The 24,977-nt window shown below is 41.3% G+C and overlaps 1 protein-coding gene across 3 annotated transcripts in view; it reads right to left on the reverse strand.

Annotated features, from left to right (window-relative positions):
- The window catches only part of col12a1b (collagen, type XII, alpha 1b), a 142,302-nt gene extending 118,531 nt beyond the window's left edge, over positions 1-23,771 (reverse strand). For all 3 annotated transcript variants that reach the window (XM_080453537.1, XM_080453536.1, XM_080453538.1), the window contains exons 1-12: positions 23,650-23,771; positions 18,230-18,346; positions 17,598-17,741; positions 16,085-16,144; positions 13,318-13,581; positions 12,628-12,792; positions 10,520-10,693; positions 9,584-9,874; positions 8,771-9,373; positions 5,928-6,206; positions 5,444-5,719; positions 1,684-1,956 (exon numbers count right to left, since the gene is read on the reverse strand). In XM_080453537.1, the coding sequence (XP_080309663.1) occupies positions 1,684-1,956; positions 5,444-5,719; positions 5,928-6,206; positions 8,771-9,373; positions 9,584-9,874; positions 10,520-10,693; positions 12,628-12,792; positions 13,318-13,581; positions 16,085-16,144; positions 17,598-17,741; positions 18,230-18,346; positions 23,650-23,731 (2,728 nt within the window). In that variant the 5' untranslated portion in view covers positions 23,732-23,771. The remainder of the gene's footprint in view (positions 1-1,683; positions 1,957-5,443; positions 5,720-5,927; positions 6,207-8,770; positions 9,374-9,583; positions 9,875-10,519; positions 10,694-12,627; positions 12,793-13,317; positions 13,582-16,084; positions 16,145-17,597; positions 17,742-18,229; positions 18,347-23,649) is intronic.
- Between the last annotated feature and the right edge of the window lie 1,206 nt (positions 23,772-24,977).

Genomic DNA, 24,977 nt, shown 5'->3' on the forward strand with positions numbered 1-24,977 from the left:
CTTTGAATCCCCGGCTAAAGTATTGATAGTTAGGAACCAAATGGACCCTTACGTGTCTGTAACTCCAAGAGTGTGCACACGGAACCAAATGGACCCTTACAGGTCCATTTGGTTCCATGTTTACACTCTTGGGAGTTATGGGGGTCCGTGGCCTAATATACTGGGGGTCCTTGAACTTAAAACACTTTGAAGAACCAGTGGACTAGAGACCTGCTGCAGAACGGCACTCTGGATACAGCATCGCAGGGACTGAACCTGAGTACCCTTTGGCCCATGCAAACGCACTAAGCCTTATACTGCCTGTCACCTCTGAAATATGTGGGTTTTATCTTTTTCTACCTTTCCATACTGCACCAACGGCTGTTGGTTGCTATGCAATCTGGTGGACAGTGACACTTTGATCTATAGTGTCTTACAATACTCTATATGGAACCACAGTGGGAAGCCAGTAGCCACAGAGTCTGTAACGGACAAATGAGTTATTTTTGCTATTTCTTGAAGTGATACGGTAGCAGTGTTTCTGTTAGGCCCCAGGGCAAACAGAGTGACCCCCCCCGTACCCCGTCCCCCCACCCAGCCCCAAAACACGATCACTAAAAACTGATCCTAGCTCTCTAGAGGCGCACGCAGCCGGCTGCTGGAGTCACCCTTGGCAGGAGAAGCAGATGTCTCCACTCTCTTTCTCGTCCGCTGTCCTTCCCTTCGTCTTTCATCATTTACTCCGTCTCTATCGCCTTTTCTTTTATGTTTTTTTTTTCTCTTTTCCACTCACACCCAGTCTCTCTCTCCCCCAACTTACAGTATTTCTCTTGCCCCCTCTTTTTTTCGTCCTCACTCGCTTTCTCAATTTCTCTTACTCTTTCTTTTGCATGCCAACTCCCTTTCATTCTCCCACTCCCCCTCCATCTCTCCCTTCTCTTATTGTTTATTAGTCTGTTTAATGACTCCATCGTTTGAAGTCTCCCTGGGCACTGAAAGACAGGCAAGTTTGTAGCGTTGTACTCTGGAAGGGAAATCGGCACCACATTTAAACTGAGCGCGTGTGTTTGACCACCTATTCTGTTGAACTGATTATGGTCAAGAGTTTAGAGTAGCAAAACCTCAAATATTAGCTGCTGGTTGAGTTATGCAGTCATAATAAAAGAAAGAAAAAGAAAAAGTGTGATCAGATGATCATTCCAGTGCCTCCAGAGTGGTATGTGGCCAACGTGCGATGCTTCTGCAATGTTTGAAACCATCTCCGATTCTTTGCGTCATCTTCCTTTAATTTCTCGACTTTTTATGCCTGATTTATACCTAGGTGGGGCCAGTAATTGCGTTTCCATCAACCCGTTTTTTTGCCGCATTTTGCATTTTGCGCGTAAATCCCTGAATGGAAACACTTGAAAATTTTAAATAAGCTTCATATTTCGCAAATACAGTTTTGCGTTTGAGGGGGGTGGATTTTGGGGCTTTATCCAAAAAAATTACTGTAATGCGCAAATGGGGGATGGAAACACTTGCCGAACAGGTTTTGAGGTAGAAAGCGTTGAACTCGCATGACTATCGATTTGCTGAGGTCTTGGTATTCACCGGTACAGTACCAGTTCTGCCATATTTTGCCCACCTGAGCACCCTACGTTTAATACTTACAGTTCAATGCTACTCATAATGCAGGGATAATAACGTGCGTTATTCGCTTACCCTCTAGCGTTGTACCCCTGCCCTCCAGGGGGTCTCCCGTCCCAGAGGCGTAGCGTGCGCTGACAGAGACCTCGTACTCTGTGCCTGGCTGCAGGTTCTTGAGGAGGGTGGCCGTGTTGTCCCCCTTCACCGACAGCGCCTTCCGCTCCCCGCCCGCCACGGGACGGAACGTCACGCGGTACTGGAGCACGTTGCCAGGCGCTGCCTCCCACGCCAGCTTCATGGTGGAAGCCGTCTCGTCAGAGACGCGCAGGTCACGAGGGGAGCCCCTGGCTGGTACAGAGTGAGAAAGAAAGAGACAGAGGTGAACATGCTACGTCATGTAGATCAGTGTTTCCCAACCTGGGGTGCGGGCCCCCCCTGTTAGGGTTCAAAAGATCTCCCTACCAGGGGGCGTGATTTTAAATATATTTGTTAACATGTACAAAATCATAACTTGCTTTTTCATCCCCAGTCTGCGGGGGATGTGATTTCAGTCCAACTTGTCATTCAGAATCTATTATTCTGTAACTTTAACATTATCTAAAATGTTCCAATCTACAAGCTCACAACATGTCGGCTATTTTCATTAGTCGGGGTACGACAAAGTATATACGGTTTTAAGTGGTTAACTCGTTAACTGCCAGAGTGTATACAACTAAGTAAGGCCCAGACTGCCAGCGATTTTTCGGTTTTTCGTACCAGAATATTTATCTCCAGTATGATCGATCCCCTGATAGTTGCAAAAAAAAAGTCATCGCGACCTCCCGTTCGCTTGTTATACGCCGTTAAAAATAGCATGTTTCAGCAAAAAAACATCACAAAAAAAAAACAGTGAAGTACATAGATGAATAGGTTCTGGTGCTTTGTCTTGACATGAGAGCTGGGCAAAAGGGTCGTTTCTGCAAACCTCAAAGTCATTGCATCAATTCATAGTTTTAAAGATAAAGTAATGGACACGGTAAACATTGTAATAGGAACAATATTGTAAGACATATTGGTTGAGGGGGATAAAATACATCTGAGAGGCAGATGTCCGTTTCGAGCCAAAGAGGCGAAAGCTGCAGGAAGTTTGTCTCTTTGAGCACTGCAAAAGAAGTCCATTCTAATATATACAGTGCTAAAAAAAATAGCTGTCTATTATTAAAAAGTCGTTGAGTCTTAAAGTCTTAAAACCGAGTGACAACACCGTTTCTGAATACAATTCGTTCGTGTCAAGAAATAACGATGACATACTGAAACAACTGGAAGAGATCTGTCTCGTTCCATATTTCTTTCTCATTTCTTAAAAATCTTACACGCACGTTAAGGAAATTAAAATCAAGATTTGTCAAGCAGCTGCTTGTTTAAATGCATAAATTCTGTCATGTCCTCAGAGGGTTTCAGCAAGGGAACAGAAAGAATGCCGTTGCTGTGGTGAACAGAAGTAACTTTTGTTTATTTCTGACAGCTTCCTTAGTGTTTTGGCTTGAGGCCTATAAACACCCGTGTCCTCCTCCACCAAGCAGAGTTTCACTCTCTGTTCCCAGCATGAGCTCTAGACATTAGTCACTACACTGGATTAGTTATTAACCCATTAAGACCGGCAACGCATCTGTGTCATTTTTTGATTTCTTTGCCTATTAAAAAAATTGCAGATAGACAAAATTGCAGAGCTACAAGCTCATAGCGCGGCTTGTAGATCTGCAATTTTCTTTAGAAAAATTGCAGACTGCCATCTCAAAATAATTCATTTTGATGTGTGTGTGTATACCGGTGTATGTATGTGTGTGTGTGTGTGTGTGTGTGTGTGTGTGTGTGTGTGTGTGTGTGTGTATATATATATATATATATATATATATATATATACATATTCTTTTTTTTTCTTTTCTTTCTTGTTCTTCAAATATTTGCAAATTTTCCCGATAATCTTTTCAAAAATAGCGCCATAGCTCTATGAGCTTGTATATCTGCTGTTTTTTTAATAGCCAAAGAAATCTAAAAATGACACAGATTCTTTCCTGGTCTAAATGGGTTAAAGCAATAGTTTACCCAAAACTCTTTTTTTCTATCAATTACTCACCCTATGAAGCCTTGAATTAATGGAGATTCTTTTGTTTTTGTCGCATTCCTGAGCCAATAATCCAATATTTGACTGAGTTAATAAGAGGCCAATCATGAGAGCAAAACTATATTTATAACTTTCTCTTTGAACCTGGATCATCAGTAGGCCTCCCCGTCATTACATTGTGAGAGCTGTTTTGGAGTTTATATAATTTTTTTATATAGTTTTGCCTTGGTCTCCAACTACTCCTGCGTCATCAAATATTGGATTATTGGCTCAGGAATGTGAAAAAAACAGAAAGAAGAATCTCCATGAATTCAAGGCTTCATGGGGTGAGTAATTGAAAAAAGTATTTTTTAGGTTGAACTATTCCTTTAGGGCTACCACTATTGATTATTTCCTTGCCGATTATTCTATCGATAACTTTTTCGATTGATCGAATAGTAGGGAGGCCTGTTTTTTTTAAATATTTTTCATAAAATCAATGGTGTCATGCAAAAATATAGCAGATCTACAAGCTCACTTGTCGCAATGTGACACATTGTGAGCTTGTAGATCTGCTATTTTCCAAAAAGAATTGCCTACTGTATAATGAGATACCCAAAATAGGGATTGATAACCAATCGATTATTGTATTAAGCTATCGATTTATTTTAAATAATCGATGAAAACGATTAGTTCAAATAACTGTTGCACCCCTATTAGTTACAGTATATCCGCATGTGACTGGGTCACTGGTTTTATTAACGGGATTTTATTGTCCTGGGGACACTACTCCTCTCCCCGTTTGACCTGCAATGTAGCAGAAACACTGAAAAACATTTCCTCATAACGAGATAGTGATGAGATGATTTGATTTATTTTTTTTCGTCCTAAAATAAATAACAAAATATGCCCTAGCGATGAGATCACCACGCTTGAATGCAAAATGTCACTAAGAATACCTTAACTTACCCTATATACTTTGTTGTACAACAATGTACCAAAAAAATAATAATTAGAAAATCTTTGTGGTTAATTAAGGGTCTTTTGTTTTGAGATTCTCCTTGAAAGAAAACTAAGGGAAAAGTATCAAAATGGATTGCAGTTGGAAACATTACAAGTGACGTCACCCTTTGGGCATTAGATTTTTGGCACTTGAGCCTCGATAGAAGATTAAGTGACTTGTTCAATCTGTGTGCTGCGATCCCACCCAGCAGGGTGTCTTCCACTGGCTCTCTCCGGAAAATCGCAATGATAGAGTGGATAAAGGGGATTACTGGCTCAGGAAGAAGATGGCTTTCCTTGTCAGCTCCTCTGCACCATCTATCATTCTGGGACTGGGTACATCTTGACCAATTTGTATTTTCCAGCAAAACTAAAACTAAATAATTTCCCGTTTATTGTTTCCCTCGCTCGCAAGACAGGGGAGGTAAATTCATTCTTTTATAGTTCTGCATAAATAAAACCTAGAATTTCCTTCCAAAATGATATTATTCTTTTTAAAAGTCACATAAGTTGTACTAGGCTACAATTGGAAAGTGAATAATACCACATAATAAACCTCCCTGGTTTCAGACATCAATTCAGTGATTCATGTGTTCTGGTGTTGCCCAGTGTTGTCAAAGCTACAAAGCTAGCTGCTACACTTATTACATGTCACTATAGATTGGACCGTCAACTAAATGCCTAAAATGGAAACTAAAGAAGAAACGTGTGTACTGTACAGTTTTTTTTCAGCCTGAAAGCCCTTCTAACCTTCTTTTGTGGTTCCGTCAACCTGCATCTCTGGTCCCGCTCCTGACCCGTACTCTGGGGTGACCGTGACACGGTAGGTGGTTTTGGGGAACAGCTGGTTCAGGACAATACTGGTGTCTGGGCCGTCCGTGGCTGTCTCCATCGTGGCACTGTCTCCCCTTACTGGTACGTAGGTCAGTCTGTACCGGAGCACGTCCCCTGCGGCCGGCATCCATGACACACGGAAGCTGTCCATCGCCTCTTCAGATACCCTCAGGTTACGGACTGGGCCTTGCTCTAAAATAAGAGCAACTTTATTAATATTGTACTGAGAGAATCTTGAGAAACCTCAATGTTGCAGTGTTATGTGTGGATAAATAAATATGAAGAAATTAAGAAAGTAGGTGATGCATTTGTGGCTGTTCTAGTGCATTCTATCCCGTTTCAGTCCAGATAGTTAAAGATATAGTTCAGGCCTTATCATGAAAGAAAACTGTAGACTGACCTTCCAGTGTTGTTTCATGGCCAGTGACAGGAAAGCTGTCTCCTTTGTCATACTGGGCAATTACGTTGACTTCGTAGCGGGTGACCGGCGTCAGGTGGGGGAGGACAATGGTGCGGGTGTCCCCGGGGACAGACATGGAAATAAAATGGCCATCAGTATCATCAGCTGGCTTAAACTGGACCAGGAAGGACTCCACATTAGTGGCATCGATTTCCCACGAGGCCCTGAAGTTCCTGGAGTCCACCTCGGAGAAGGACAGGGATTTTGGTGCGATCAGCCCTGGAGGGGAAAAGGCAAGGATTGTCAACATAGCTATTTGGTATTTGAGCTGTCAGGGTGACTACTACTATGTTGCAAGTTACATTTAAGAAAATGTAAGCCCAATTTAATGCCAGTTAGAATGAAATATAAAGTCAAATTTCACCAGTGAAATACACATTGATTGAAACTAGAGAATTCAAGCCTGAGTGACATGTCTAATGTCAAATTAACTCATTCACTGCCACAATTATTGCTGGCCGCGTTTGCCCACTGCCAGAGATTTTTCATTGAAAAGAAAAAAGTAGTCAGGAGCCGAGATACAGAATTTTAAAGTTTTAAGTTAACAAGGAAGTGGATGGGAGTCTAGATCTCCTTGGACTTTGGGTCCATTTTTTTAAAAGTTTTTTACGTCAGTGGCAGTATTGGTAAACGGGAATAATTACGTCAATTACGTCAGTGGCAGTGAATGGAATGGCATGGCTCCAATGTGAATCTCAGACTTCACGTGGCGAGCCTGTGATGTCAGTTTATGACATCAGTCGTCTATGACATCTATGAAGTATGACTCCAAATGTGGGCAAGGTTTCAGTCAGATCCAAGCTTACTTCCATTGTAAAATTTAAGTGAAATATTTGAAAATGTTAATATTGATATTAATTTAGCCTACTGACAGCTTCCTTGTGCCAGTGTGCACAAGACATTTGCCGCTGATCAGTCCAGCAGTTTGCGAGGTTACTTACAGCAGCTCAACAACCACAGACAGACAGACTGACCCTATAGACAGCCAGCCTCTTGCAAAACACTATTTAATTGTTTTTTTTTCGTTTTAATAAAGTCTGGGAATTACTAATCACAATTCAAGATATTTAAAGACAATGATACATCATTGTAATAACATATCATCCTTTAGATGTAAAAACACGAATTTGCACTAAAATTGCAGGTGGGTGGGACCATTTTGGTCGACATAGATATAGATAGCTGATGTTGTTTCATGTACAGTATACCATGATGCTATCTCTCTGCCCTGAGATGAATTTAATTATGGCAAGGCTAAATGTATCAAGTTTCAGCCAAAAAGATAATGTTGTTGCAGCATCCAGTTACAGTACATCCAATGTATAGGCATCCTGCTCTGTCAGTTGCTGGACATGGGCACTGACAGTCATGGGTTCAATTCCCTCTCTCTTTCCTATCTCCACTGTCTACTAAACAGAGAAGAGTAAACCACACATGTAGCCAGTGATTAGCTGCACCAATTGGGGTGAAAGGTTAGAAAGATTCCATGGGACCTGGGCTAACAGTGTCCTTCACAACACCACAGTAAAAGTGTAATAGGCTACTGCATGTCATCGCGGGACACAGAACTCTAAGTAGCACCCCAGACAGTAACTACTCTTCCTTCCTCCTCTATGGTTGTCTTTGTTTATTATATGAGGATTATTTCATAAATTAATCTAGTGTGAGTCACACTTCTGACTTAAGCTGGAATGGATACCTGTCAGCAATGTAATTCAAAATGAGTAATGTGAGTAATGTGAGGCACTATATTTCACCAGATGTGGGTCAAATAGAGCATGCAAGTAACTCTCCGTGTTTGTTTTATATAGTTGTGAGTGCCGGATGGGTGGGGTTTGCCACAAAGGATCATGTAATGACTACCAGAAAGTTTAGACAAACAAACTAAAGTATCAGAGACTCAATTTATAATATTTTGCAGCAATTGACAATTTATCTGGCATCATCCGATGTGTCCTGCTACGGTAGACCACACCCATCTGGTACTGTGGGGGGATTAAAACAAATGCTAATAATTATTTGCAACTACTACTTGACCCGTTTCTGATATTTCCACATGTGAGACCTCTCTCTGCCCTGAAAGATCAGAAGGCAGACATGTGTGCAACACATTGTGAAGAAGAAAAAACGTCAAGCTTAAGAAGACAATTCTGAAAAAGTGACATGCATGTGTGTGAGGTAGTATTCTCAATTCTTTTTGAGAAGAATGGAGTTTTTTTTGTGAGAGATTAACGTGAGATAGCTTCTCTAAAAAAATTAACTTTTTTTGGAAAGGAATATTACAGCAGTGTAACCAGTACTTGACAGAGACTTTCTGTGCAAGTCCATGCCAAGTCTCAAGTCCTTTAATTCAAATCCAAGTCAAGTCACAAGTCCAGATTTTCATTACCAAAGTCTGATTCGAGTCCAAGTTTCATGTCAAAGCTCTGACCATCCTCATAAGCAAATATCCATGCCAGTTTGACAGTGCCAAGTCAGTTACATGCACCAAGGTTACTCCAAATGTTACAAAAAGGAGGACTGTGTGCAAAGCAGTGCTTTCAAATCTCTAGCCGAGTCTTAAACAGTTAAGCAGTCAAGTTGCAAATAAGTCAAATTTCACAGCAGGTGTCCATGTCACTCTGCAAGTACTGATTTTTGCACCTCAAGCCTGACTCAAGTCTAGTTAAGTCTACAGCTCTTGTCTATACAATGTAAATGACTTTTTTTTAAATGATGCTTAAAACTATACAAAAAGCTCAGTATCATCTGCATACAGGATTAGTATTAATAATATTACTCACGTCGTTTGTTGATGTTGCGGAGCTCCTGTTCAATCCTCAGGCAGATGGCCTGGGTCAATTCCTTGGATATCCTCTGGAACGCATCAAAATCCTCAACAGTGTACACATGGGTCTCCTTAGGGGCATTGGCAATGGACTCCAGCTCAGATCGGACAGCATCCTTGACACCAACAGCAAAAATCTCCACGTCAGAATTCCTTAGCTTGGTGGCTGGCTCTTTGAAGGCATCCGAGGATTTCCCATCAGTGATCAGGATTGTAACGCGAGGGACATTGGGTCGTGCCCCTCGGGTAGTCTGGAAGATCTTCTCCCTCACATAAGTCATGGCCCTGCCCGTGTTTGTGGAGCCCCCTCGATAAGGGAATGTCCTCACAGCCTTGACCACAGCATCAAGGTCATGGTGGGTGTTCAGGTGGAACTCGGTGTGGGGGTCCCGACTGTACTGCACCAAGCTAATCTGGATCTTGTGCGCCCCGATGTCGAAAGTGTTCACCAGCACCTCCAGGAAAGCCCGTACTTTGGCAAAGTTAGCCAAACCAATACTGTATGAGCCATCAACCAGGAGCACCACATCAGCCTGCACGTCCACTCCAAGTGCACAATCTGGAATTACATGGAATAGTAAGAATCACTGATTTGTACACTCTGATGAGAGTGTACAAATGACACATACATTTGTACGCTCTCAGACTCTCACACTGAGGATTTTACTGTGTATTTCATCATCATCTTCCTCATCATCATCCCATAAGCACAGTACAGAGTGCCTGCTCATGTCGTCAATAATTCAACCTTTAGAGATGTGGTACTCACCCGTGCTCACTTTGACCGGCGCAGTCTTCTGCATAACCGTGATGGGATCGCTGGGGGTCAGGCCTTTGAGGGCAAACAGGCTGATCTGGTACTCTGTTTCTGGAGCCAGGTCCCTAACCAGGGCCACGGTCTGTGAGTGGCCCGTGTACAGCTCCTGTTGTTTACTACCCGTCATCATAGGGACCAGCGACAGCTTGTATCCAGATATATCTCCAATGGAAGGATCCCATACGATTCGCATGGACTTGGAGGCCACCTCGAGGACTTGGAGGTTTGAAGCTGGCTCAACGACTGTGAAAATCACAATGAGAATCACGTTATTTACCAAGTAAAATGTATGTAGCCAACCGTTTTGGTGTCAAGGCATATCTGCCAAAACCGCAGAAAGAGATACACAGTGTATACTGACACAAGGCAGGTGGTACCGATCCATCCATGCCTGCACGTTTATGTTTGGTAGTAGCTAATTTCCTTCCATGGTGAGAGCAAATCTTCTTGCATGGATGGTGTGTGTAAATTTTTGGCGTTTTATTTGATATTTTGTCTGTTAAAAGTATCATAGCCATTTAAATGTATTTGCCTGCATGTACAAATAAAGCAACTAACCAACCATCCAAATCAGCCTATGATACGTATATGAAACAAACTAGTCCTAGTACATATCCTCTTTTTAATGTTCTGTGTGTTTTTTCAACACGCATTATGTAAGTGTGGATAGGTGAATGCCATGGATAGCGTTATGGGTTTGATAACCACTGCAGGCATCACTGCTAAAACGCATGCACTCACAATCCCGTAAAACACATTTTCAAAAATAACGAATGTGATGTGTTGTGGATCTGTTATTTTCCCTACACAACACTGTCACACACCAGCTAAATAGTTAAATGGAAATGTTGTACATGTTGGAACACATAAGCAAACAAACAAACAAACCTTCCTCTCCACTGGCAAGTGAGTTGAGTTGATCGTCGACACCAGCGCACACTTGGGTAATGAGGCCTTTCTGGATCTTGTTAATCTGGTCAAAGTTAGCGACATTATAGATGTGTGTTCTGTATGGGGTGGAAGCCATAGCCTTCATCTCTTCCTCATCTGCCGCTTTGATCCCTAAATGGGACAAGGACCAAAAAAATAATAAGTAAAAGTTACAGTATACAATCTCTTATAAAAATTGTGAAATGTTCCATATAACCGTTGCAGTCCTGATTTCCTGCCAAATTACGGGGGGTTACTCATTCTTAAGTTAACAGGCAACACCAGTAAATTTGAAGCGATCCTTGTTAAAGTCAATGGCAACATGTGAAAATGATTGTGAGTGTCAGGATTCAAATGCCGCATTTTTTTCCTTCAGGTTTGAGCACTGTAAACGCTGGGCAAAATGAGTTGATCTATAAAGACGTGAAATTAAACACTTCTTTTCCACGTTTGCAATTTAAGATTATCCAGCTGGATTCACTGCTGCTCACTGACTGAAGGTCATGTCTTCACTGTAATTCTTCTGTGGTTGGAAAATATGACAGCACGTGTGCTAAGAACAAAACCCATTTGATTCCACTCAAGACAAGTAGGTTTTACAATCGTCTCGCCTTTCTTTGCTTATTGACTCTGTTACCAGAGCAGTTACTTATGAAGCAACTTAAAGCTGCAATCCGTGACTTGCGTGTCTATCATGGATTCGAACCCCGGTTTCCCGTGTTTTCCGAGACCAAATCTCTCCCGTTCTTTCAAGAGGGAATCCTCGCTTGGCCACGGGAGGTATTGGGCTTATGAGCTACAGGCAGTACTACTTGTCGACCAGTAGGTGGTCCTACCTGACACCAGGGTCGACCAGCTGAAACCAATGCAGCTGTAACATACTCTACCATATACAGTCGATTGGTTAAAAATAACCTTTTATTCATTAAAATAAGTTCCGGATTGCAGCTTTAATTGTATATTTTACATTCATAGCCTAATTTAAATTGTTTGGAAAAAGGCATGTATTATCTTCCACAGCTTACTGTAATGCTGGCAAGACAGCTCTTATATCTACTCTGTTTTCTGTTTGGAAAGAGTGACAGCATGTACTTAGCCTGGTAAACCCTCCCTCCGGAAATCTCATTTCTATTTGATTCCAGGAGTGAGTCTGGCCTGATAGCCCATTCTGCAATATTGGCTGTGGGCTGGAGTTGGGCGGGAGTAATAACGTTGACTGACAACCCCTTCAGCCAATGATAATTTTTCCCCTTCAGCCAATCAGCAGTTCACCAGTCTAATGTGACGCAACGGTACTTTTCAGACGGCCAATGCCCAAAATGGGTTGCCTTATTCGGATACATGGGTGTCATTGCCCGCCCCTACCGGTTCTCTAAATTTTTATTTTTAAATAGGCTTTGTCATGATTAATTGACCACATATATGAAGTTAAACAACTAAATTCTATCCAAACGATTTCTTATAAGTAAATTCCGTGCCTCAAAATAGAAGTTAGAGAGCTTTTTGAAGTAAAAAAATAGCGGAGAATATAGCGGACAAGAAAAAGATGGCTGCCGTTCGTGTTTTGGGCTCACTCGAACTCGCCACCTGATTGGCCAACTGCCGCTGTCAATCACAGAACGATGTGCGACGACGCTGATAGGCTCGGTTAGTTGGTAATTCCACTAGAAACCCCCCACAATGGGCTATCAGGCCAGACTCACTCCTGGAATCAAATAGAAATTAGATTTCCGGAGGGAGGGTTTACCAGGCTAGCATGTACTCAGTCATACTACAAATCGTCACTGTCAGGCAGAAACCTCTTATCACCATATTGAATGTTTTTTCCCCGTAAATTAATGCCTTATTACAGCGTCACACAAAAGTCGCAAAAATAGTCGATCTACAAGCTCAAAACACGCTGTTGATCTACTATTCTTTCATTCGAATTCTGAAAAGTAACAGTTTGGACATATGAGGTTTCCACCCGACAGCAACGAAATGTGAAACTGTGATAACAAATAGGACTCACCCTCTCAGAGTTAAACTACCACAGTGTATGTTTTATAAAAGTTTGCTCTGCATACCTAGGACGAAGATCTCTACGCCCATGTTCTTCAGCTTCCTGGCATAACTCCCCACCTCGTCCTGGGACTTGCTGTCGGTGATGATCACAGCCACTTTGGGAAAGCCTTTCCTCGCACCAGCAGCCTCAGAGAAGGTGTTCTTCAACAGGAAGTTAAGAGCATCACCTGTAAGCACAGTGAATGACGTTACTGTCCTACTGCGGCTTTAGGGTTGTAACCATCACATGGACTATGGATGCAAAGGTCATACTAGGGATACTGTGGTCATCATCATGACCATGATCATTATATCCATGTATCACACCGTTTTACACTACTCCACCACTATAACACTCTTTTAAAAAATCTATTGTGTAAGTGAAGATTATGTCCTGTACCAGCAATATAGTGGTGAAAAATGCCTTTCTGGAGGTATAGTCTTGTAACAATTTTTGACTTAAATATCTGCTAAGGCATAATTTCCTTTTAATCTCCAACAGCCACGGGCAAAGAACCTAGATGGATTACATCATCATGCAGTGATGTTCCAAATAATTATTTTATGCCCAGTCTGCGAATCAAGGCTACATATTATGTAGATGTTATTTAGGTAGGTCATTATGTCATTACTGGGGTAATAACTATAGATGCATAATCATGTAAAAGAAATTGGCAGGACAGCTAAGAGGAGGTATTGTTTTAACAATGTACCAGTCATGGTGTTGCCTCCCTTGTAGGGCAGATTGTTGACGGCTTTCTGGAGTGAGCCCCGCGTCACGTGCTGGTTCAGGTTGAATTCTGCCCTGGTGTCGCTGCTGTACTGGACCACGCCCACTCTGGCCTTGTCCGCCCCGACCTCGAAGGCACCAGCCACCGCTGAGATAAAACTGCGGATGTACTTGAAGTTGTCTCTGCCGACGCTCCAGGAGCCGTCCACCAAAAACACCAGGTCGGCGATGGCACTGAACGAGCATTCTGGGAAAGAGGAAGGGGGAAGAAAAAGCAGGGTGAATATATGGATGTTGACAATGTATAAGTCATTTTTTTGTCTGAATGCTTGCTGCACTCTAGTAAAGAGATAAGTGGAGAGATTGAGGGGAGAGAGAGAGAGAAATTAACAAGATTTAAGATCATCTACACAATCATGTAAAGGCAAATATTTGTACTTAAAAAATTTATTAGAAGAGTCCTGACCTACGGAAACAAGAGAACTTTGCTTTGTTTGTATATTCTTCAGCCCTTGAACCCCATATACACCCTAGTATACACTTAATTGTAAATCAAAAAGCATAAATAGTTCTACTGATCTACAAGCTCACAACATGTCGCATCTCATGTTGCCTAAGGCAGGGCCAACACAGTGCTCTGTCACGCATCTGCCTTTCGGGAAAGCAAATGGAGTCACTCAAGTCCCCTCACTGCACAGTAGCACCAAGTTGCCTTACCTACCTGCAACAAGAAGGAAGTGCAATCCCATCTTCAAAATGCACTACCCCACCATTTAAGCAAGACCGCAAGGCTTAAATCCATTCGCCATTTTTAATTCCTCAAACCTTCACTCTTAACACATTGACTGCCAGAGTTTATTCATAATGTACTCACCCCTGTGCCAGCAATTTGCGTGTTTTTTAATTTTTTTGTTTTGTAATTATTCATTCAAATACATTCTCTGATTGTGTTGTCAAGCACCTACGATTGTTCCACCAGTAGAGAGCAGCACATCCAAACATTGATCACCTCGCTCACCCCCTCCCAAACAGGCCCACGTCATATCCGGTCATTCAAAGGATGTGACGTTTTCGACAATTCCCGGCCCGCTGATCGGCCTGAAAACGACGTGATACACTACGACGATGGCTGTTAGTCACCCGGACCAAAGAAAATAGAAGTTGAGCTGTCCGTTTGTCTTTTCTACCGTGTGAAAAACCGTGTTTTTCCTTATTCTGGCCGAAAATCACCGGAGAAAAACAACGTGACCCGGAAATGATTTTTTTTTTTTACATCCGGCTCCGGGTGAGTGTGACGTAAGTGGAAAACGAAAGTGTTGATGAGAAATAAACACAGCCGTGCGATCACAGATTAAACAATGAAAATTCAAAAGAACGTGTAAACAGGCTCTTATGAATCCTGGCACTCAAGCGATGGATTTGAAAGAACGTGTAGACGGGATCTTGGCACTGTATGTGTTAAGTGGGCATCAGTGCAGACTTGCTGATAGGGGGGAGAGGAGGGGTGAATCATGCACTTGATCTTATCGAGTGACAGCTATGGAACACCCTCAATCATGGTGTAGAGTCACATCGCAAAGTGAGGGGATGTGGGCTCTTTCGGAGGCAGCGCAAGATAAATGTGTGAAGAGGGATTACTACAATGACTACCACTGTTTATACAGGCATGAAGCAGGATCAATGCAGAAGATGTCTGTATTTATTGAGCTACAGGAACAATGGAAGCAGTAAATGATTTGACCTGAGGAAAAACTTCTGGAGAGATCCTGTCGTTTCCATGGCCTTGCAAGCCAACAAAGCATTATCTTTTTGGCCAAAGAAAACAGCACTAGGTTTGCTGTCAGGTATATTTATAAGTGAGCTGTAAAATTTGTCTCTTGAGGCAAACTGTGGTCCAACATGTTTTCCCCCCTCATTTATAAAATGCATAATAATGTGTGAGGGGAACTACCCCCTTAGCACTCACATACTACCCAGGAATGATGGAAAACCAATCCATATCCTATTGGCAAACAACTTAGTACACGGCACCCTGAGATCATGACATAAGCAGCAGAAATGTTATATCGTAATTCTGTTGGATGTAGAAACATGTTTATCTCTTGGTACTTCATAATCCCTCTCAGCACAATACGAGTCAGTAGTGGTTTCCAAGCTTGACTATGTATTCAAACGCATCATTCTTTGAACCAAGTTACTGTTTAACAGTCCAAGTTGCTGGTGTGAACTGGACTTGGGCGAGCAGCAGAGCTCTTGTAAATCAGGGGCTCCGTAATGATTTCCACTTCCCTCAGCACTGCAGGGCTGGGTCACTTTTAGCTCCATAGCACCAGAGGCCTCGATACAGCTGTTACCTCTACACCTACAACGCCCCCCCCCCCCCCCCCCCCCCTACGCCCTACAACAGAGTATGTGAAAAACTCCCTCTGACTGGCATGACTGGCAGGCTGACTGCATCGAAGGCAACAAACCAAACTAATGACTGAATGCCTTTGGGAGTTATATAGTTCACTTTTGAATGTTTTGCTATACAATGGAGTATTGTATGTGGATATGTGGAAACTCCCTTCGCTGCTGACCTAACACAGCACATGGAACAAGCCCAATGGTAAACAAGACAGATCTAGAATGAACTGGGAAGGTCTTCGTGAAGAACTCAATGTACATGTCATGATTCTGCTTTAGTTTGGCCACCCTTGAGAGAGAGGTCATCCGTGTCACAAGATTCATATTTGTATGCAGTGACTTACTGACTGAGTCCGTAAGCTGTGGTTTCCTGGGTGCTGCTCCACTGGCACCACTTGACTGGACTAAAAAGAAATAATAATGGAATAGCAATTAATGAAAAACAATGAAAAAAAAACAATCAGAAGTCAATCTGAGTTTCCAACTGTAACTATTTAAAGTCATAAAGCATAACTTTCATTTTAGTAGTCTTTTTGGCAAAACCTCTGGTCTGCCTATATGGTCTGTTAGAACTGCGATTCCCAGAATTCAGTTCTGTAGTGTATGTGGTCTGGTATTTACACAACTGTTTAAAACCACAGAAGTACCCCTCCAAAACGAATGTTGCAGGGTCCTAGCGACGAGGATACTATGCAAAACAGCGTTGTCAGAAATGGTAATATTCACAAATAAATACATTTCCGGTAAATTTCCGGTTTATTAAATGTTGGGAGCGACTAAAAATAGTAGATAAGTTGTCAAAAACACATTTACGTGGAATGGTTATTGTGAAAAATATGCAAGTGAAATATTATATAAAAATTAATTAAAATAATCACACAATATAACTTCAAGCCATCTCCAAAATGGCAAATGAGATAAATTGTTATCTGAAGTTTGTGCTATATTTTAAACGCAAAGAAACCTTTAAAAAAAAGTCTTAAATGTGCTTTGTCTTACTTCCCTACAATTCTTTAAGAACATAGCGTAGGCCGTAGGGTGTTTTGTTGCGCTTATGTACGACTAATTCTTTTGTGTGTGTGAGTGAGTGGGTGTCAATTTCCCACCACACTGTGGATTATATCACTTTATATCACTTTGGAACAAGCCCTAGGCTTTTACAAGGAAGTTTCTTATGAAAAATTTCCCCTTTGTGGATACAATGAGCAAGCAAAAACAAATCGTACACTAATGGGCTGATGTAATCGGTTCTCCCAGATTCCTTGTGAATCTCTAGAGCTCGACTTGGCTGTGCGGGTTCTGTAGAATCATGTCCTGTATGTAATGATGCCAAGAAGACCTCCCCTACCGCAAGTATTCTCATTACATTAGAGCATAATATGGTACTTTCCTGTCTGTACAATCCTGGGTGTCAATTGAACTCTGAGAGTATACAGATGTAACCAAATTGACCTGTCAGGGTCCATTTGGTTAATTTTTTATACTCAGTTACAAATGGATAAATTAACACTATTTTACTGTGTAGTCTTTTTTTTGAAAAATTATGAAATTAAATACTTTTTAATCTACCATAATTGCTGGTATGTCCCAAATTTCACTGACTAGTGGCTACTTTCAATATTTTACCAATCGACAAAGGTTTTAGAACAGAACAGGACCTCTAAAAACTGGCTGGGTTCCTGCCTCACAAGATGGTAAGGTAGATGATCTATCTCCACATTGTTGGTCAGTCATGAGGCAGATTGAGACAGACGTTTACCAGCCTTTTGTAATTTCCCACTCAGCCGTTCATCATAGTTATCAATGCCATCGAGGAACTCTAGAAATCCATTACGGTAAGAATGGAGCATGACTCACTTGTGATCTGACCAGATATGGGTAGACTCTCTTCCGCTCCACTGTATGCCGATATTGTGACTGCATAATCCACATCTGGAGTCAACTCTGAGATTGACGTCTGCGTCGCAGAGGCAGGGAGTGTAAATTCTTTTATCGGTTCCGCTACAACCATGTACAAAGAAGACATTAGGGAACTGTTGTAATAGATATTCACAATAGGCCACTATACATGACTTTACAACAGCCTCATCATAGTGTATCAAGTTGTGTATTCAACAATGAAAACTTGTTTTAAGTACAAAATATTGAGTATTACAGTTTATATACAATAACAACACAATACTGATACATTTAGTGTACAAAACAGAGAAACTTAAAAAAAATAATGATAGAGAATGGTACGAAAATCTATGAATACCTTTCCATCCTATCCATTACATGTATCCAGATGCAAGTTTATTCTATTTATTCATTCATTCTTTTAAAAAGAATGTAATCCTACAGAGGTAAGTGTTCATGTGTGGTGTGGATCTTTAGATAATGGCTGGGTGTGGCTAGTGTTGTCAGTGAAAGTGATTTCTGCGTGTTAACGACACTTGTAATGTTACAGTCCAGGCATGCTGGGACCCGTAGTTCTAACAACTACCCACCTGTGTCTGAGGAAACTTGTATTCTGTAGCCCTCTATCCTAGAATAGGGCCTTGTCCATGTCATTTGCACTGTGTTCTCATTTAAAATCTTAAACCTCAAATCTGAGGGCGGATCAACTGTGAATAGAAAAGGGGAAACAAAGTTAATATCGTTGATGTTGAGCAATGAGTGTATTTTAGATGAAGTATGACAAAGTAGCATTTCCCAACAATCAACACTTCAGGGATTGAAGTTAGATCGTTCACTGTTGGGGCAAAACATACAGGCACGGTACAGAGGTAAACATAACAAAGCATATTAATAATGTAGGAAGAAGCCATTTTGGAGGGAAAATGACATCCGTTTGAGCTGTCAAACTGTATGTGACCAGTGGCCACAGTCAACAACTCAAGCAACACAGTCAGTGGGAGGCGACCTTGTCTGCCCAAAAGACAGAACATTTAGTGAACACAAACAGGATGGGAAAAATAACTATAGCCATCACCCAAACTCTGATACACTTCTCTGCTGTGGTATTCCATTTTCTACCAGCCATGGTGACAGGTAACCGATCATTATTAACAACATTAACTCTGGCGTCACTATTTTGGAGCGTTTGTTTCAAAATCTCTTTGCCGAAAACAGGCTATCTGCAAGCTCACAACTCATCGCAACGCCACGCTTTGTGAGCTTGTAGATCTGCTATTTTTGTCCAAATGTTCACAAATGTTCGCCTACTATGACAATGCCCAGAGGGACGCTAGGGTTCAAGTGGTTAAGAGAGGTTCCGAAATTGATTAGGCTGGTCAAATGGAACAAGAGGTCTTACTGTCACTGAGAGAATGTTATGATTCCCACCCTGTACATGGAAACACAACATGGAACAGCTAACATAGCAGTCCATATGTCAATCCAATGTCCATGACACTGAATTGACGAACAACAACCCGTGATGTTGATTATACAATGGATAAGGACTCTAAGATCTTATTTTGTTGACTGCACAAGTTCAGCGCTTTCCATCCATTGCAAACCTCATAAAAGAATACACAATGCCGGCATCCAGGACATGTGTAGATCTTTTTTTGTTTCACAAAGTTCTTACAAAACGTCTTCACCAGGGGTTATTTTAGCACAGGACCCAGTTTTAATAAAGTAGCCTGACTTAATCCGATCCTTGGCACTTTGCTCTTTAAAACATGTTATAACTCTTCTCATGTGGGCATTGGCACCAACGGGCCCAAAACAAATATAGGGTCCTGGCCAATATGGTGAGATTGACTGGTTTACATGACGTAAGAAAAAAATAATAATGAAAGGGGGGGGGGGGGGGAATCAAAGGGTAGGAAGAAAAACTGAATTAAAAACAAGATTGACACTGAACTAACAAACTAAGCAACATGCACATGTACATGAAAAGTTGTTTGCAACAACTTGTTTGCGAGGGACAAACGCCTCCATGTACACACATTGGACGACAATGTAGGAAACATTTTATAATGATATTCTTCAGGAAAGAGACACTGACTCATACCGGCATCTGCATGCATAACCTAATAGCCTATTGGAAAATCACTATATAATTAAGTCTATGCCTAACTGCAAATAAAACAGCTACATCTGTGAATAACTGTGTAGCAAGGGCATGCAACAAATATATTTAGACTGGGTGTAATGTAAATGTATGTACACGTTTGCGCTACTAACATTACATAACACAATTAAAGTTGATAGTTGACACTGTAAATTAAATGTAACGCAGGCTAGCTAGCTAAGCTATACAGTAATTGGTCATGTATTAATAGTCTATGTGACTCTATAACAGTGGCTCTCAAAGTGGGCCAAATGGACCCTCACAAGTCTGTAACTCTGAGAGTGTACAAATGGAACCAAAATGGACCCTTAGGAGTTAATTTGGGTCCATTCGTACATTCTCAGAGTTATGGGGGGGTCCTGGAAATTATAAAGGTTTGAGAACCACTGCTCTAGAAGATTCAGAGGATGCTGTCAAATATAATAGAAGATAAGCTATACTGAAACTTTAGAGTCAAATCCCTGGGTATAGGGTTATATTATGGTAATGAAGAATATCATTGTAAAATATTGTCGCAAAGCCATATAACTTTGACCGAGGGTGTGGTGGGGTGTCAGTGGGGGGGGGGGGTGTCAGTGTGGGTGCAGGTGGGGTGGGGGGTACAGACGACAGCAAAAATGGAGAACCACCAACCTGGCATATCAACTCAATGGACTGTGGTCGGCTCCGCTCTGTTCTCCAAAATGGATCTATTTGGTCTTTCATGGCCAAAACTACCCACATTTTACCACTTTTAAAAAAGTCAAAATACATAATAAAGAAGGAATTGGGGCACACACCGCGCAAGAGCACGCACACACCGAGAATGAAAACACACATTCACAGCGAGAATGGACACAGGTGCTGGTGCACGCAAGGCTGTTACTCATTAGCGCTCGCGCTTGTTCTCTCTCTCGCTCTCGCTCTCGCTCTCTCTCTTTCTCTAGCTCTCTCTCTCTCTCTCTCTCTCTCTCTCTCTCTCTCTCCCATTCTCTCTCTATCTCTCTCTCTCTCTCTCTCTCTCTCTCTCTCTCTCTCTCTCTCTCTCTCTCTCTCTCTCTCTCTATCTCTCTCTTCGGGGGGATCTCATTTTAGAGGACCTTGTATTGTGACTTGTACTTCCATGTACTTTTACCAAGTCTTTCTAAATAAAGTATTCAATCAATCAATCAAAATATCTGTCTGTCTGTCTGTCTGTCTGTCTGTCTGTCTGTCTGTCTGTCTGTCTGTCTGTCTGTCTGTCTGTCTGTCTGTCTGTCTGTCTGTCTGTCTGTCTGTCTGTCTCTCTCTCTCTCTCTCTCTCTCTCTCTCTCTCTCTCTCTCTCTCTCTCTTCTCTCTCGCTCTCTCTCTCTCGCGCACAAACACACACACACACACACACACACACACACACACACACACACACACACACACACACACACACACACACACACACACACACACACACACACAAACACGCGTGATGCGCACGCGCCCACTCACACACTGTCATGTCACACACTCATTTTACATTACACACACACCCTTCCTACGCGCTCGCAAACAATATCTCCAAAAAGGAAAAACACATCAGCATGATTAAATAAACCATCTATTTACCTTCATAGACAATCACATACATTGGGATACAGGATAGGTGGCACTAGGGACATCTGGGCACCTCGATGTAAAATTGGCTATTTTGTCCAAAATGTTAAAACATAAATAAATAATGTAAAGTACCGGTATACATGATGTGAACATGCAAGGTACATCATTATCAGACTTAATTTTTATTTTATCCTTTCATCCTTAACTTGTAGCAATTATAGTCGAATGTTTAAGCATGTTCTAATCATGTATACTTTACTTACGACCATTACATTTTTTAACATTTTGGACTTTTACATCGAGGTGCCCAGATGTCCCTAGTGCCCACCCATCCTGTTACCCATTATTTCTGCCCTAAAGCCACTTAAAAGAGTTTGGAATGTGGCAACTAAAATAGCCTACATTTACAGTTTTCTCCCTGATACTGATATTTTTGTCTGGTCACAGTGGTCAGTGGTCACAGCATGTCAGGCCATTCCAGACACTTTGTTTGACTCCCCCTGACCTTTTCCAAACAGCCATCCAGGTTGTGGCCAGTGGTGGAAAAAGTACTCAAATATTTTACTTAAGTAAAAGTATCAATACTGCAACGTAGAAATACTCTGTTTGGTAATCAAAATGTACTTGAGTAAGAGTTCAAAGGTGAGTATTAAAAGTACTTAAAGTAGCAAAAGTAGAAAGTAGCCTATATACTCATTATGCAGAATGTCCCATTTCACACGTTTTCAAATGTATAGGCCTACAAATATATATATATATTTTTTCAAATGGCCGAAATGTATACAGAGCTTAAGTGGATAATGTATGTTTTGTAATAATAATCAAAATCTACAAAGTAACTAACTAAAGTTTTCAAATAATTGTAGTGGAGTAAAAGTATATAATATTAAGTCTTTGAAATGTATTGGAGTAGAAGTAAAAGTACTGAAAATTGGAAATACTCCATTTAAGTTAAAAAATTTACTTAAGTACAGTACTTGAGTAAATGCACTTACTTTACACCACTGCCAGGTTGTGGCGTGTGGTGGGCATTAAAGGGGGTCATTAGGGCGGATGGTAGCTATGCAACTAGAAACGAGACACTGCATGACGACATGTATTTTATTTCTGAGGGGTTTATTCTGAGGTTTTGGACTCTGACAGAATGTATCCGCAGAAGGCTCACTGGACCACATTTTCTCTGTCTAACGTCTCAAACCTCTCTGGAAAATAATGTGAAAGTCATATTTTGTCTTTCCGTTCCATCAAGGAGAAAAAGGACAAAGGAGGGAAACTTGGCCACCATTCTCATTCTTTCTCATTCTTTCTCTCTCTCTCTCTCTCTCTCTCTCTCTCTCTCTCTCAGAAAAAATGGGGGAAAAAAGAAGAAATGTTCTATAATATCGTCCACTCCACTGGAATCTTCTGGGCTTGTCTGTTCTGTTGGCAGATGGTGAGCCCCTCCTAGTGTAAGAGAAATAAACGGCAGCTACCTATCCCTGGATGGATGTCCTTCCAACCGATGACTATATCGTTAGTCTTTCATCTTTCTAGCTATCTGTTTCCCCCCTATGGCCCTGAAGAGAGATCTCAATTCATCATTCACTCCAGTTTTTTCTAGGACATTCTTTCAGACCAAATATTTGGTAATAATTACAAACTCGCTTTTTCAATTGACAATTAACTCCGACTGTTTTTAACAGGCACACCGAATTATCAAAAGAAAATACAACTTCCAAGTCCAACATAATATTATGCAGCATTTTAAACAAACTCCAAAAACACATTTTTCATTCTTTTGACTTTTTATTCACATCACCTAACATTGGCAAGCTTACAATCGCACACCACACCAAGTAGCACTGGGAGTGGTTTGGTCAAACTGCTGCAATGAGAGAATAGAGAGAGAGGAAGGCTAGAGCAGTGGTTCCCAAACTTTTTAGCTCGAGACCCAAAAGACAAATTTGATGTCTCCCCGGGACCCAACCTATTAGTGAAACTAGCAGATCTACAAGCTCACAACTTGTAGATCTGCTAATTTTCACTACTTCTTAAAAGTTAAATTTGTGGAATTTATGGATTTTTTAAAAAATGTGTTTTTAATTGTATTTATGAAAATCATTTTATTTTTTATTTTAAACCGAATATTTTGATACATTTTTGAAAAGGGGTAAATATTTACTCCCGACCCACAAAAATCGGTCCGCGACCCACAAATGGGTCCCGATCCACTGCTTGGGAAACAGTGCTATAGAGAGAGAGGAGAGATGGAGAGAGTGAATAAAGATGAACTTTACCTGTTTCCTGGGCCTGAGCGGAGGAGACGAGCAGCACTGCGAGGAGAGCAGCTGCTGCCGGAGACATCAGCCTTATCTTCATGTTTTAACTCTCTGCTTCTCAGCAGTGCATGAATGAACCTGGCGACGACAATATGAGCAATTACGCCTGGATATATAGCCTATGATCTTGTATTTAGCTCTGAAAGTGTTCCATTTGTACACTTACAAATGGATAAATTAACAAACACATTTTTGAGGACATTCGTGGAAAAGGTGTGTCATTCTTAGCCTAATGATCAAATTGACTGATAAATCCAGCATAAAAAAACAACAACGTATGGTCAACAGCTATACTGTGGCTATTTATTTCAATCAGTTTCATGGCATGGAAAACTGATTGAAATAAATAGCCACGGTATATTGGCACACGTCCTCCTGCCTTATCAAAAACAATGCATCCCACATAACCTACAAATTCACCAGTGAATGAAAATATGAAAGCGCACTGTCAAAAAAAAAATCACAACAGTTCACTTCAAACAGCTATAGCCTAAATTGACAATCAAAGTTGTTTCAAAGTTATTTACTTATAATTACTTATTTATTAAAAATCAAAAATTAAATTCATTTACTAGCATATAAAGCTTCTAGCGTAGCAAACTTTTGGAGTCAAATCACATTTTGAGATTAAAATCTCCAGAAAGCTTTAGAATAACCTTGACACCCAAATGCTGGCGCTGTGCGCAATTACGCACGGCACTGCCAATAAAGAATGTACTCGCATTCAATTATCGCGACAAATCATGTACAATAAGTGCAGGACACATTAAATAATTGAACACTTTGACAGTGAAATGCCCTTTAAAAACGTCAAGAAATAAATCTCCTCGCAATATAGGCTATCATATCCTACAATCAATTCTGGAAAGCACGTGCCCAAAAATGGAGAAAAAAAGAAAACATGCAAAACTGACCTATTAGCAGTGTTGTTGAGTGTAATCAATAGTTTTTTTTAGTTTTTTTTAAAAGCAGTTTTGTAGGTTACCCCGTCTGTGAAAACGATGTCAGTTTATCACGGGATGAGGATTAGATGGTCCAGTCAGTGGGAAAGTGTGAGCTCAACTGGTGCTGCTGTTCCCAGGCGAGTCGGCCAGCCTCTTTCCAAGTGGGAAGAATCCCTTCAACAATCTGCTACTTAATAGGGGGCTGCTCCCTGCGCTGCCTTCACCCGCCGCACACTGACAAGCCCTCAGTGCTAATTGAACTCTGTGAGTGTATTCATGGAACCATTTTTTGGGTCCATTTGTTACAGTGGTGGAAAGTAACTAAGTACATTTACTCAAGTG

This window comes from Gymnoscopelus braueri (genome assembly GCF_963280865.1).
Source record: "Gymnoscopelus braueri genome assembly, chromosome: 16".
NCBI lineage: Eukaryota > Metazoa > Chordata > Actinopteri > Myctophiformes > Myctophidae > Gymnoscopelus > Gymnoscopelus braueri.